Here is a 14,998-nt window from a genome sequence, read left to right as displayed (position 1 = left end):
GGGCATGAGTTAGAAACAACTGAATATTAAAAATGCAAATGGAACAGCTGAACTCAAGGGAAATGCTTCATAGGCAGACAAAAGTACCATCAAAAGTGCTGTAGTGGTGTTATGAAATTTTAATTCATGATCAAGAAATTTTCTCACAAGTCCCAATACTTCTTTCCAATATATCTTTCAAATTATAGTGGGACCCGGTGGATAACTTTTTAAATATCCCTTAAATTGCAAGTAGATGAACATTTGGCCCAAACACTTTAAAATTCTTATGTGGCTAAGCTTGGGGATTCAGTAGGAAGAGTTACATCAGCGTAGACCAGCCCTGCCTCTTGTATCTTACATCTTCTAGCAACCAGAATGTGTTTCAGGCACGCACTCTGGAGTTATGTTTAACAATCCCAAGACATCATCTCTATTCAGGCTCACAGCCTCCGGTAGAGACGAAGGGAATATTAAATAATCCAAAGGGCCTGCCATGAAACCCTGCAGCTCTTGGGTGAAGCTCAGCATTAGGGTGACTGCTTTTTTTTAAAAAAAATAGTATGCTTGCATTTTGTTTCAGAAATAATATGCTTTAGGCTCTTAAAATGAGCATTACTGGGTGATCAAGGTCAGGTGCAACCTTGAGTATTAATGGAGTGTTAAAAGAAACTATGGTTTAACCCTGTGAAAAGTAAATTCCATTGGTCTTATGCTGAAAAAAATTTACTCAGGTGTGACTGAGCTTGCAAAACCTCAGGTAAATCATCCACACTTTACAGTGGTGTGGAAAGAAAGTGGGAATAAGTAGAAAGTAAATGTTTTGAGGTTAGCAAAGGACTTGAGGTATTTGTGTGACTAGAGGTCTGTTCATGGTTGTCTTAGTCTTCTATGGCTTTGTTTTTTTTTTTTTTTTTTTAAGATTTTATTTATTTATTTGACAGAGAGAGAGATAGCGAGAGCAGGAACACAAGCAGGGGGAGTGGGAGAGGGAGAAGCAGGCTTCCCGCCAAACAGGGAGCCCGATGTGGGACTCGATCCCAGGACCCTGGGATCATGACCTGAGCCGAAGGCAGACGCTTAACGACTGAGCCACCCAGGCACCCAGTCTTCTATGGCTTTGTAACAAATGACCACAAATTTATTAGCTTAAACAACTCCCGTTCATTAGCCCACAGTTCTCTAGTTAGATGTCCAGGACAGCATGCCTAAGCTCTCTGCTTAGGGCTGCACCAGACTGAAATCAAGGCATTGGCTGGACTGAGTTCTCACCTGGAGGCTCTAGGGATGAATCCACTTCCAGTCTCATTCTTGTTGTTGTTGGCAGAATTCAGTTCCTTGTGGTGGCAGGACTGAGGTTCCCATTTCCTTGCTGACTGTCATCTGCCCACATTCCTGGCCACGTAGGCCCCTCCATCTTCAAGTCAGCAATGGCATGTCAAATTCTTCTTGTGCTTTGAAGCTTTGACCTCCTCTGTTGCTGACCTTTAGACCTGGATTTAAATGGCTCCTCTGATTGGGTCAGGCCCACCCAGACAGTCTCCCTATCTTAAAGTTAACTGGTTTGGGGTGTAACTATATCTGTAAAATCTCTGTATAACATAAATAATCATGGCAGTGATATCTCTGCATATTCACAGTCCCAGGGATTACACAGGCCATGTATGCCAGGGGACAGGAAACTTGAGGGGCATCTTAGGCTCAGCCTACTACCATGGTGTCTGTCAAGATCCTCACCCTGCAACAACAGGCACTGCCTCTAAGAAGACTGAGTTTCTGATGAGTTTGTTGGAGGGGGAGGGACACAGGAATGATGCTTCAAGGGGGATTACCTAGAAACCACATGTGCCATCTACCAGGTCTGCTTGCTAATGCAGCAGGCAGTTCATCATGTCCTTCTTAAGACCTCAAAGAATAACATGAACTATGTAGAAATCTTAATAAGTGAACATATAAATCTAGCCAGAGATGCAGGAAAGAGCCTGACTTCCTCTTCTGCCACTGTGGGGAATCCATGAAAATTGGGAAAAGATGTCATCTAGTTGGGTACCGTTTTGTGGGCACTGCCTGGTCAGTTGTCCATCAGACCCAGGTCAGCCCCACTCACCCCTCAGCAGGGCACCTTGTATACGTCGTGTGCAGACCCAGGTCATCCCTGTGTAGACTACGTGTGCAATCCAAGTGGGACTAGACCAGTTTGGGTCTGCGCAGTAGACACAGTGTTTTATTGCATTTAGTGGGAGAGAGAAATATATTCACTGTCAGTTCACACAGCAGAAGGCAAAGGGCATAGAGAAGGGTTTCTTACCTCAGCACCATTGACATTGGGAGTCAGAGAATTCTTTGTGGTAGGGGCTGTCCTGTGCGTTATAGGATGTTAGCAACACCTCTGGCCTCAGTACCATGCCCCCTAAGTTGTGACAAGCAAAAATGCTTCCAAACATGGTCAAATATCCCATCAGGGGCAAAATCACTCTCAGTTGAGAATGGCCATAGATATATAATTATTATAACATATAAGGAATGAAGAATTTAGAAAATCCCTCTAATATCCCATGGAGACTTTCTATCTTTTAGGATTGGAAGTGAGAAATGTAAATATTGGAAAAACCGCAAGCATTTATGTGACTATAAGGTAGAATGTATGAGAGAGAAAGAGACAGAGACAGAGATAGAGATAGAGAGAGACAGAGATACAGAGAGAGAGAGAGAGAGTGATATCTTTGCTGAAGTCCTGATCAAGTGGTACGTGAATACTGGACATCAGTAGTCAGTGCTATCCCTAGCTTTTAAATTATATGAGCCAATATATTTCTTTTTATCTTAAGCTAACTTATGCCATTACTTTGGCTTTCTGTCACTCACTACCTAAAGAGTTCTAATCGACACAAGGGGCATTACAGAAAGAGTACAAAGGATTAATGATTTGGACACATCAGGGCCTTGTCATGTCATTCATGCATAGGAGAAATGAGACTGGGAGGCTTATTGGGGTCAGGTGGTCAAAGGGCCTTATATGCCAGCCTGGAAGATTGGAACTTTGTTCTCTACCCACCACAGAGGGTTGGTAGAGTAAAGCCATTCGGCGTCCCTGAAATGCTGAGTTTGACTTTTATAGCCAGAAGTGTACTGGAAAGCACCCCTATTTGCATTGTCTTAGATGTCTCACTTCCACTGTAGTAAAACAATGGAACTGATATTAGGAATGAAAATCCATAAACATCAAGAAGAATATGGATCCATGACCCATAAAGCTGATTTATAAAGAAAAATTTGCCAAGAAAACTTGATTGGTTTTATTGATAGCATGGCTAAATTAGAAGATGAAAGGATCACAGTAGAAGTCATAGATCTTACTTCAGTAATGCAGCTGATACATTATTTCACAAAATTTTGCTTGACAAATTAATTCAAATTGGGTTGGCGGAGGAGCTGTCTGCACAGATTGAGGGCTGGACGAAGACTCATAAAGCCAAGGTAATGACAAACAGCCATGGAGGAGCTGCTGTGAGCTGCCTGATGTGCTACTGGAAGGGTGATCTGGTTCTGGCTTCACTGAATCTCTTAATTCCTTATTGGGAGGAAGGGAGCAATAAATACAGGGCAGTCAGCATTAGCTGACTGGGTCACTTACTGGCTGTGCTGGGAGGTCACTAGGAATTGAGGAGAGACACGGAGCAGGAATTGCACAGACTGAGCCTACTTAGGTTGAAGCCTCATGGGGGATATCAGCAAGCTGAGCTCACAGTGGGGTTGCAGAAGAAGCTGGGAACCTTGGCTAGAGTGGTCAGAGAGTGGACCATGATTATAATGATAATTATTTCTCTGCATCAGGGGAGCCGTATGTCCAGTTATAAAAACACAAATCCAAATGCCTATAATAGGGCCAGGTGGAGAGATGACAGAAAGAATGCTGGGTCATCCCACACAGCAATGAAAATAAATGTAATTTGTCAACCTCAGTAAATCTCCCAAACATCATGTTGAGTAAAGTTAGCTAGACCCAAAAGAAGGCATTCGGTAAGAGTTCATGTCCGTACAGCTCTCTAAACTATGTACTTAGGGATACATACATACATGGTAAAAATAAAATGAAAAGCAAGAAAATGATTATTACAAAGGTCAGTGTGGTGGTGACCCTGGAGGGATGTTGAGGCTGTGATTGGAAGGACAGATTGGGGGTGCTATGTTCCATTCCTTGACCTGGGAGTCGGTTATATAGATGTTGGCTTTATAATTACTCTTTAAACTGTGGTGTATTTTATGCACTTTCCTGAATATATGACATACACCACAATGAAAAAAGGAAAGAAAAAGGAGTCCAGGACCCCTCCAAAGGCAGCAGCCACTAGTTAGCTCCCGTGGACTGTTACCATGTGAGTATGGGGCCAATCTTGTCAGATCAAACCTTTCAAAGAAGTAAGATGTATAGATTTTTAAAAAAATGTGAAATAAACTTGTAACTGATTCTAAAATTATTTAGACACCATGTAAGCCAACAACATGGACCAGATAAAATAGGTCTAAAGGCAAAATTGAGCCCATGACTGCCACTTTGTGACTTCTGGCCCAATTCAGGGGATGGAGAGAAGGAGAGCATTTTTTTTTTTTTTTTTTAAAGATTTTATTTATTTGAGAGCGAGAAGGAGAGAGAGAGAGAGCATGAGAGGGGGGAAGGCAGAGGGAGAAGCAGGCTCCCCACTGAACAAGGAGCCCGATGCGGGACTCGATCCCGGGACTCCAGGATCATGACCTGAGCCGAAGGCAGTCGCTTAACCAACTGAGCCACCCAGGCGCCCCAGAAGGAGAGCATTTTTACCTGGCTGTACTTAGCAGCATTCTTTGCACTGTCTTTTCTCTGAGGAAATTTATGCGTAATTGCTAAGGAGTTAGTGGGTCCTAACTAAGCACTTCCCAAACATTTCAATCTTTATTACCACAACTATTCCATTGTAGCCGACACTCAGAAAGTTTAAGAATTTTTCCCAAGATTATACAGCTGGTAAATGCGAGGGCTGATACTTGAACCGAGGCTGATTTGACGGCACAGTGCGTGCCTTCCACTGACGTTGCGGGGTCTGTGAGTAGGCAGTGAGCCTGGTGCCTCTTTTCTAGTCCTCTGCTCTGGCAGACATCATTAATCCATCAGTGCTCTTTCCTGCTGTGCTGAGACCCATCTCCAAGTGTGTTTCACCCCAGCACTCCAGGGGCCCACTCATAATTGATTGGAGTTGGCGACTTAGATGAAATGCATTTACTCTTCTGACATCATGAGATACTCCCCCTGTGGCTCAGGGTCCGCATGGACAGTTCCTAAATGGTGTTGCTAGAGCAAATATGCCAGCTACACTCTGGTTCTCCAGTAAAGAACTGGTCAACCTGTCTACCTCTCACTAGCCTAGATTATTATTTCTACTGTTGATGTTGGCCCCATTGCATTTGTCTGCTCCAGAACCAAGATGTTGGCGGGGGCCCTCCAGAGCCTGATATGCCCTCAGTACAGAGAAATCACCTTGAAAGCTGTTCCTCTCACTGTACCTTGAAAGAAGAGCATTATCAAAGGTGAATAAATGGGGTGTTAAATGATCTTTAGAAAAAGGGAAGGACAACGATGTACATGACATCAGGAGGTTAATGTGGAAAAGAGAAAGGTGATGATGATCCATCTGTGTCCTGTATCCTGGCTAGGGAGGAACCCAACCAGAGGGGCCACTGCAGGAAACTGCAGACCACTGGGTCTTGATGGAGCCTGAGGGAGCACATGGTCCACCTCCCTCATTTCAGAAGTGAGGGCCAGGGGTGTGATGTGATTCATCCGAGGAGCAAGGATGCTCCTTCACGCCCTGGCCACTCTCACCATGATAAGAACAAAATGTAGTGCGATAGTTCAGAGAGTTAGCCTTGGCTTTATATCTCGACTCTGTTATGTTCTAGCTCTGTGACCTCAAGTTTCTTAACCTCTCATCTATTAGATGCCAATAACAGCGGGACATATTTTATAGAGTTGTAAGGATTTTCGGAAGAAATGTAGGTAAAAGTATGTATATCTGATACCTGGCATAAAGCAAAGACTCAAAATTTATATATACTTTAATATATACATGTATATACATATATATATTTATATAAAACTCTCATATCTAATATTATGGCAAGTAATATGTTGTAGGACCTATATTTCTAAGGGCTTCAATAGTTAAAATTGACTCTTATTTTATGAGGTTGGATTTATATGGCCATTTCAGTTCTGGCATGTGATCTTAGAAGGACAACACTGTATCTTTTATAAGGAAATATTGCCTAAGTGTTGCTGTGAGAGGTAACACGTCCCAACAGGCCTCTTGGCCCTGTGCTGGCACCATTCTCTAAGACATAATGCTTCCTGGTACCAGAATGGTGAATGTAAGTGACAGTTTCCTGATTTGAGTATCTTAATAATAGTTAAAAGTTGTTTGAAATCAGGTCTTTATAAAGAAAGAAGAAAAATTCATTTAGAACAAAACAGATACTATTCATAGAAGTAAATGAACTATGTCTTGATGACTTTCTGGAGTCCTTCTTGGACAGCCATGGCCATATTGGTCATTGGTTGGAGTGACTGAACCTGGGCTGGTTAAGGATGGGGTAGTTAGGTACTTACCTGTTGGGAGGAACTAAGTATCGAAGGGTGGAGTCAGGATCCATAGCTGAGCAGGCTATTTGAGTGAAGGTCAAGCAGAGGACAATAAGCCAGATGTGAGGCTGTGGGAAGAGACAGGGATACCAGGGCAGGTGCAGGTCAGAGGCTTCCCATGGCCTATGGGCTCACCATCCAAGTTGTCACTCTGTGGTGGTTGTTGCTGGCCTTTCCCAGGAAGAAAGCATGTGTGTTTGGGGGTAGAGGTGGGAAGTCAGAGAGAGAAGGCTGCTTTTAAGGGAACAGAGTCTGTTCAGGCAACAAAGACAGAAGAATAGTTGGATATAATACATAGTATTGAGGCAGACAATAGGTAAGTAAAAGATAATACAATAGGTGATAATAGATAAGTGACAACATATGATAGATGGATAGATGGGTGATATGTAGTAACAGAGAGTAGCTAAATAGACTTAATAGGGAGAAGGATGGTGTATTAGTGTTCTGTTGTTGCTGTAACAGGTTACCACAAACTTAAAACAACATGGATTTTTTTTTTAGAGAGGGAGAGAGAGATAGAAAGAGCACACTAGGAGCAGGGGGAGGAGCAGAGGGAGAGGGAAAGAGAGAATCTTAGATAAGTTGGTAAGGTAGGTATATACCAGTTCATGGGTATTATATAATTGCCAATGCTGCCATGGATAGAGTTTGAGTAGAGTTCTTATCCAGGAGTGAGCATGATGATGCCATCAAGGTCTGGACCTGATAGTTTCCTTTTTTATGGTTCTATATTTCTGACTCAGTTGTATGGCCACCACTTACCATGTCATATCCTGGTCTTGTGACATTCTATAATTGGAGCTGATATCTGAGTTGGATAGATTTTTTACTTTTTGTAAGTAATTGTCTCATTTTCCACCTCTGCTTGTTTATTCTTAATCCACTCCAAAAATTTATTGAGCAACTATTTTGTGCCAGGCATTGTGAGACATACTAGTGATACAGTGTATAAGGCAGCTCTCACGAAGCCTACATCTAGTGAAAGAAACCAAGAAGTAAACTGGCAAAACTGACCTCAGGCAACAAGTGCCATGAGAAGGAGAAATATAAGGTGAAACTCATCAGATAGGCACATACCCTAGACTTTGGGAGTCTGGGAAACTGTAGAAAAAGCAACATCTAATCTGAAACCCCAAGAATGTGTGGGGATTAGTCATATAAAGGACGCGGCTGCCTTGAACACCAGAATCTCATCAACTCTAATTCAGTTGCGCTGGTTATTTCTGTTCCTAATTGCTACTGCACAGATCTGTGCATACACTGCACATTTAGGATGTGTTGGTACTTTCAAATGCAAATGTGTTCTGCAAAAATGTCCTCTGCTTGTACAACTCAGCAAAAGTTCTCTGTGACTTTGGTGGTGGTGTGGGCTTTGTAGGTTTTATTTTTAATTTAATTTGATTTTTTGCTTTAAGTAGGGCAAGGATTCAGTGTTTGTCAGACTAGGGGCTGCGTGGATGATTCCACTCCATTACCAAGAGGGTTTGGGCTCTGTCATTTCTGTATTCCCCAAGTATAGAGGCTGTTGTTAAAGCTCTGCTTGTAGAAAAAAATGCTGAGGCCACAGAGGTTTCTGTTTAGTTCTTATCTGCTCCCTAATATGGGGTTGCACCACAGGGGGCAGAGCTAAAGGGACTAGCAGATAAAGAACTAGAGACTCAAGCTCTCATGTCTTCTCTCTCCTGTCCCTTAAATTCTAGTTACTGATCATGTCCTACCTGACCACATCTCCCCAGTCAGAGCTCCAGTGCTGTCCAGGGGAAACTGGATCCTGAGAAAGGAGCTAGGATAATTGGAAATCATCTTTTCCCCAGATGCTGTGTGACCTGATGGGTGATACAGATTTTTGGAATTAACAGTGTGTGACTTTGCATAAGCCACTCACCTCTCTGCACCTCCAGGTCCTAATTATTCTCTTAAAAAAATATTTTATTTATTTATTTATTTGAGAGAGAGAGAGGGAGAACACAAGTTGGGGGAAGAGCAAGAGGGAGAGAGAGAATCTCAAGCAGACTCCACACTGAGTGTGGAGCCCAATGTGGGGCTTGATCCCAGGACACTGAGATCATGACCTGAGCCAAAATCAAGGGTCGGACGCGCCCCATAGGTGCCCCTCCATGTCCTAATTCTTAACTCAAGGGAGAGAGTTTAAATAATATAATGGCATGGAATGTTGTTCTGGTTGAGAGCATGGTTTTGTAGTCTTTGAATCACAGCTTTGCCCCTTACTGATTGTGTCACCTCAGGCATGTTACGCAACCTTGTGAACCTTAGTTTCCTCATTTATAAGATGGAGGCAATATTATACCTTCCAGCACTCAGAGAAACAATGCACATCAAGTAATTAGCCTAGTGCTTACTAAAAGCCTTACAGTTTTAATTATTGTCAAATGTTTTACATGGTTCTGATTCCCTAATACAACCACTTGCTTAAAAAAAAAATCATGATCTTGATTTATTAACCATGAAGAAATGGTGAGCCGTGGAAAAATGTGAAGCATAGAGATGTTAAGACAAGTTAATAAAAAGCAAACGTAAGAATGTATTTTAGAGGTTTCATTTCTGATCTTATTAACCCAAGCTGAAAATTAAAGTTAGATATGGTTATGGCATTATTTAATTTTGACAGTGAAGTTTAAAATGGGGAGGCATTTAAAAAGCATACTTTCAAATTATTTTTGCAACAGAGTTTAGACCATCAAAATTCTGCCTGTGTGTGCTTTTGTAAAAAATATATTTATGGATAGATAAGCTTTATTCCAATGTCTGCATAAATATGAGTTGATGTTGAACAATAGAAGGTTTCTGCAGAGGGCTAACATTTGTTTATTAGACAATAGAACTTGGTCCTGTCCTTCAGTTTGTCTCTGAATTCAGTTGATTGACACCTCATTATTAGCAGTCCACGCTCACTAATTATTTTCACCACACGCAGAATCTTAAAAAAAAAAAAAGTCTGGGTGGCACTTCCCATTTCTCAACTGTGTGTGTTTTTATATTAGCAATGAAATATTGATAATTTTATAACAGAGACTAAAATGTGTCTGTAGAAAGTGATTACAGATGTTGGCAGTGATGTAAAAGGTGGCAATGTTTGAGGAGAAGGCAAGATAGAGGGAAAGCTTTGTTTTTAGGAAGGCGCCAGCTCAAGCATATTGATACTTGACAGTGTATGTAAGGAGATGAAAGGTAGACTAGAAATATAGCTGAAGGAGGGGTGGAAGGGAGAACAAGTAAGATGGTGGCGTTAGCCTTGGAGAGAAATAAGAGGCTTTTTTTTCTTTGAAACAAAAGGAAAGAAAGTAAGGATGGTGTAAATGTGCAGAAAGAGGAAATTGGGGAATGGATCTCCCATTCTTTGGTGAATTGAGGTGAGAGTTTGGATGTGATTGGCCAAGGAATGGAAAAGAGCAGTCAAGTTTGTTAGTCATTGGAAATGAAAAATGTGGGAAACTAGAGATGATTAATAGAGTCTTACATTTGTTCTTCCAACTATTATTTATTATTTATGTTATGCTGGGAGCTAGAGATACAGGCGCGAATGAAACAGAGGGCCCCTGATCTCATGGAGCTTGTTAAAGGAAGCTGGTATGTTTAGCCTGGAAATGAAAAGACCCAGAAAGAATACCAAAGATATATCCAAATATTTGAAGGGTTACAAGCAAGTATTGAGAAGAAAACCTGCCTGTCCTACGTGTTGCTAAAACACAGATCTAAGACCAGTAGGTAGAATTTATAGGAAGCAAGATCTTGACTCAAGGGAGAAATGGGTGTCTTTGGAGGGAAGGAGTTCCCTGTCACTTTGAAGATACTCAGAGAACAGGTAGCCAATGGCCATGATTGATAGAGATGGTTCGGGCATTGGAAAGCAAGTTGTGCAGTCAATGAGCTTTTAAGACACCTTACAACTCTGTGAGTCTGTGAATCACCAGGTGTCATCACACGATGTCACTTTCAGAAATTATTGCATGGATTGTCATCCTGCCCAAACTGTTGTCAGTGTGCATTTACTTTATATTAAGGGATGGGAGGAACCCTGAAGAAGGTACAAGTCTATTTCCTTTAAAGTAACTACTCTTCTATTTTCTTGTGATTAAGACATTTATTTAAAACCAGCCTTGCTAGTAAAAAGGCATATAATCACTGGTTCTCTTCAGCCCCTGTCATGACAGATTAACATTAATAATTTAGAGAACGGCAGCATTAAAAGTAATTACAAACTGTCAGAAAGATACAAGAAATATGACATAGTTCATAGCTTCTTTTCAGACCTCAAATATTATTTGAGGGGAAAAATAATTACATTTTCCTGTTCATTTCCTAATACAAATAACTTAGGAAATCTCATAATTCTTGAAATTTGCAATTAATTCATTGAAAAACTAATGTCAGTTTGAAAAAAAGACCTCTTTGGTCACAAATTTCCACTGTGGAATGATTCCTTAGGGCACGTTCCCAATTGCCTTGTCAAGGCTCGTTTTAAATGCATTAACATAGCAACATGAATAAATCAACTAGCATTTAAAAATATAAATTGTCTAAACTTCCTTTGATCATGCATGCATTTAGCTCTTTCTTCTTTGTCTATCTAAATACTATACAACCTTTTGATTTAGGTACATCTCCATACAAATTTATATAAGGTATCAGAATCGAGTAAAATTCTTCCCTATGAACTTTTAAGTCCAACCTAAGCCTATTTTGTTCTATGGGTCCTATCCAGTGCCGCTTCTCATATGAAAAAATGAGAAAGGTGTCAGTATTCATTTCTTAATTAAATTTTCTTAATGAAATTTCTTTAAGGCTTCTTCCATACCTCTTTTTTCTGTAATCCTTCTTAACTGCACATACTTTTACCCTGAGAAGAAAAAGACAGAGTGGACACTGTCACTCTATACTTCTTTATTATTCTAGACAAAGAAGGGGATTTGAAGTACCATTCACTTAGAACCTAGACACTAATGTACCATATGTAAAATTTACAATTCATGCTATTGAACAAATGTGTTAGATACATATCTTGTGGTATTCATGTTATTTTATATTTTGTTGTTTTGTAAAAACAGAAAACTGAGCAAAATAGTTGTTCAGATTTCAGTGGAACAGTTTGACCTCAGGACCAGATTGCATGTGGCCAACAGATCCAAACAGATTGCAATGGGGGTGTTGGATCGATGTCCATGATCTTTTTACCTGGAGAGTGCCTGGCATATTGCAATGTACAGAATGCCAGAAGCCGGCCAAGGATGTCACTTGGAAAATAAGAAACGGAGGGAGAATGTTACTGCATTCTTAATATTTGTTGGTCCTAAAAAGTTACCATTTTATATGGCATATTCTTTAGGTAGAGGGTCATATGGGTTAGTTTTACATACTATCATGTGAAATGCTGGTTTATATTAGTTATATTTGTATCAAACGATTAGAATCTTAATTGGAATAACATTGTTCTGAAAAAGATAGCTAATTCGACTTGTCAGTATTTGCCATAGCATACACATCCACTCTTGTTCTTTCTCCTTTTGGCTCCTCTGTGATAACCTGTCCTCTTTGGGAAAGTTACTTTTCATATAATGGTTTATAATGACATGGATGCATTAGATTATTTAGGGATAAGTATTTATACTACATCCTTTTAATAAAAAGTCTTAAATTGACATAGATGCATATATTGGAAATAAAAACAAGTTGCCCTCTCTTAACAACTGATAATACACAGCTCCCTATGAAGAAGGTCTTTTAAAATACTCTTTAATGTTTATTTATGATACAGGTCATTTCACACCCCCCATAGAACAATTAGGATAAAGAAAACCGGATGATCACAAAGAAGAAAATAAAAGTTCACTACCCAGTGGTAATAACTATTAGCAAGTTGATGTTTGTCCTTCCAGATTTTTTCATGCATTTGTATCTTTTAAAACAATAAATCATATTGTACATGCTCTTTGGGACCAGATTTGTTCTTTCCACAATATATAATGGATGTCTTCCCTAATACACAACTTTATCTCCGTTTCTAATGATTTCAGAGTATTTATTGAGTGACTTAATTTAAGCTGTTTTTATTTAAGCATGCCCTATCATTGAAAATTTAGGTAATTTCTACTTTGTTGCCATTAAAGAATTCTGCAATGGACATCCTTATAGTTCTCCCGACTCCCCTCTCTGCCTTCATTTAAGACACTCTCAAACAGGGCCTCCAAGTCTTTCAGGGAATAGCTGCCATTCCAGACAGAGATGGGGTCAAATCCAGTTCTTAGTGCTGTGTGGGCAGGGTCTCATCAAAGGAAAAAGTGAACCAAAAGGTTGAGCTGTGGGCCAAGGAGAGTCTTCAGGACATTTTACTCTTCCTGCTGAGTATCTTCCCCTTCTATTAATTCTATATTAATAATGGTGGCCAGGGGTGCCTGGGTGGCTCAGTTGGTTAAGCGTCTGCCTTCCGCTCAGGTCATGATCGCAGGGTCCTGGGATGGAGCCCCATGTCGGGCTCCTTGCTCAGCAAGGAGTCTGCTTCTCCCTCTGCCTCTCCCCCAGCTTGTGTTCTCTCTCTCTCTCTCTCACTCACTCTCTCTCTCAAATAAATAAATAAAATCTTTAAAAAAAATAATGGTTGACCATCTATATAATCCTTTCCCTAGGAAAGTGGTAGACTTCCTCAGCCATAGTTATTGGAGTGGAAGTTGCATTTACCCTGAAGGGCAGTTAGCCTTGTTTAAAAACAAAAAACAAAAAACAACTATTCGTCTATCTATCTATTTATCTACCATCCATTTATCTATCAATTCGTCTGTATATCTGTCTAGCTGAAATTTGTAAATAAAGCCAAAAGATCCCAGCATGTCCATTCTGTTTTTTCCCTAGTGCAGAATTTTATTTTACTTTTTTTCAGCTTTATTGAGATATAATTGACAAAAAGAATTGTAAGATACTTGAAGTGTCCATTGTGATGGTTTGATACTTGGGTATCTTTTCAGTGTCATCCTAGGATACTGAGTAACAAGCCCACCTAAGTGTTGACTATTTAGGGCAGGGGTCAGCAAACATATTCTATAAAAAGCCAGATAACAGTCCTCTTCTGGGGACGGCGTCCATAGGCATTCAGAACGGTCCAGCGTTTGACCTACAGTCGCAGGCTGTCCTATAATACAGCCTCTAACAAAACTAGGCTGTCCCAAACCCCTGGTAATAGAATCGTTTACCTTTATACCCAGAATGTTGGGAAAGCACCAAAATCTGCACGTGGCGTGTGCCCAGGCCGACTTCGGGGAGTTCGTGCTGTGAGACCTAAAGTCCTTTTGAGGTTGTCCAAAATGAAAAAACACGTCAGCAGGGCCTATGGTGGTTCCACGTGTGCTAAGTGTGTTCGTGACAGGATCAAGCATGCTTTCCTTATTGAGGAGCAGAAAATCGTTGTGAAAGTGTTAAAGGCCCAAGCACAGAGTCAGAAAGATAAATAAAAAAATGAAGCTTTTTTGAGTAATAAAAAAAATCAGAAGGCTTAAAAAAAACCCAAAAACCAGATAACAAATATTTTAGGCTCTTCAAGCCGTATTTTCTCTGTCACAATTAATCAACTTTGCCACAGATAGTAGGAAAACAAATGTGTGTGACTATATTCCAATAAAACTTTATTTACAGAAACATGAGGCAGACCGGAATGGCCCATACGCCTTAGTTTGCTGATCCCCTGCTCTAGGGGAATGTAATTTTGTTTACTATTTACTAATAACTGACAAGGAACAAATTGTTTTTGTCTGGTAGAGATGCAAATGATTTATGTGCAATAGAAAGATAACCCAGTGGTTATGCTTTTATTGCCTTGTAGGACACTAGCTAGTTTAGAATCTGATTTAGCAAACTTCATGCAGCAATCCCCCTCCTGTATGTATTGATTTCTGTATCCAGCTTTGTCATTCTGCTGGTTCTCTCACTGATAAGTTAAATAAAACTTTGGCATATGCTCATTGTTTATATGAGAATCATGTTTTTAACTTTTTGAAAATTTTACTTTGATAGCCTGACAACCCTTAAGAAAAAGGAATTTGCAATGAGCATAACCTTCAAAGGTCAGCTCAGGCTTGCATCTGCTGCTTTCTGCAACAGATCTGTCTGGCTTTCTGTTTGTCTCTCCCTTGGTGTGACCAGATTACTTACTGTCCCTGTAGCCTCACCTTTTGTCCCTAAGAAGCTCCACTTTTTGAGGACAGGGCATCCTCACTGACAGAGAGATAGTCTTGTTTCTAAACATTTGTGACTGTTCTGCTAAATACATGCTGTGGTCAGTAGATTAGTTCCATTAGCAACTCACTTAGGACAAGTAACACATTTAGCTAGATTATT

General features: G+C 40.4%; 1 protein-coding gene across 1 annotated transcript; it reads left to right on the top strand.

Moving 5' to 3' along the window:
* Positions 1-3,286: 3,286 nt before the first annotated feature.
* On the top strand, positions 3,287-14,115 carry LOC116622985 (60S ribosomal protein L34-like). The gene is made up of 2 exons (XM_032389804.1): positions 3,287-3,340; positions 13,753-14,115. The coding sequence occupies exons 1-2, from the start codon at positions 3,287-3,289 to the stop codon at positions 14,113-14,115; spliced, it is 417 nt and encodes a 138-aa protein (XP_032245695.1).
* Positions 14,116-14,998: the final 883 nt, after the last annotated feature.

The sequence above is a fragment of the Phoca vitulina genome, unplaced genomic scaffold, assembly GCF_004348235.1.
Source record: "Phoca vitulina isolate PV1807 unplaced genomic scaffold, GSC_HSeal_1.0 scaffold56, whole genome shotgun sequence".
NCBI lineage: Eukaryota > Metazoa > Chordata > Mammalia > Carnivora > Phocidae > Phoca > Phoca vitulina.
Note: the sequence above shows the minus strand (reverse complement) of the source record. Positions and strands in the feature narration are given on the sequence as shown.

Excerpts from the sequence above, each read along its gene's own strand:
- LOC116622985 (XM_032389804.1), top strand. The coding sequence starts at position 3,287 with ATGGCTAAATTAGAAGATGAAAGGATCACAGTAGAAGTCATAGATCTT. Across the intron at positions 3,341-13,752 it reads AAGTCATAGATCTTACTTCA|GCATTCAGAACGGTCCAGCG; the intron begins GTAATGCAGCTG and ends CGGCGTCCATAG.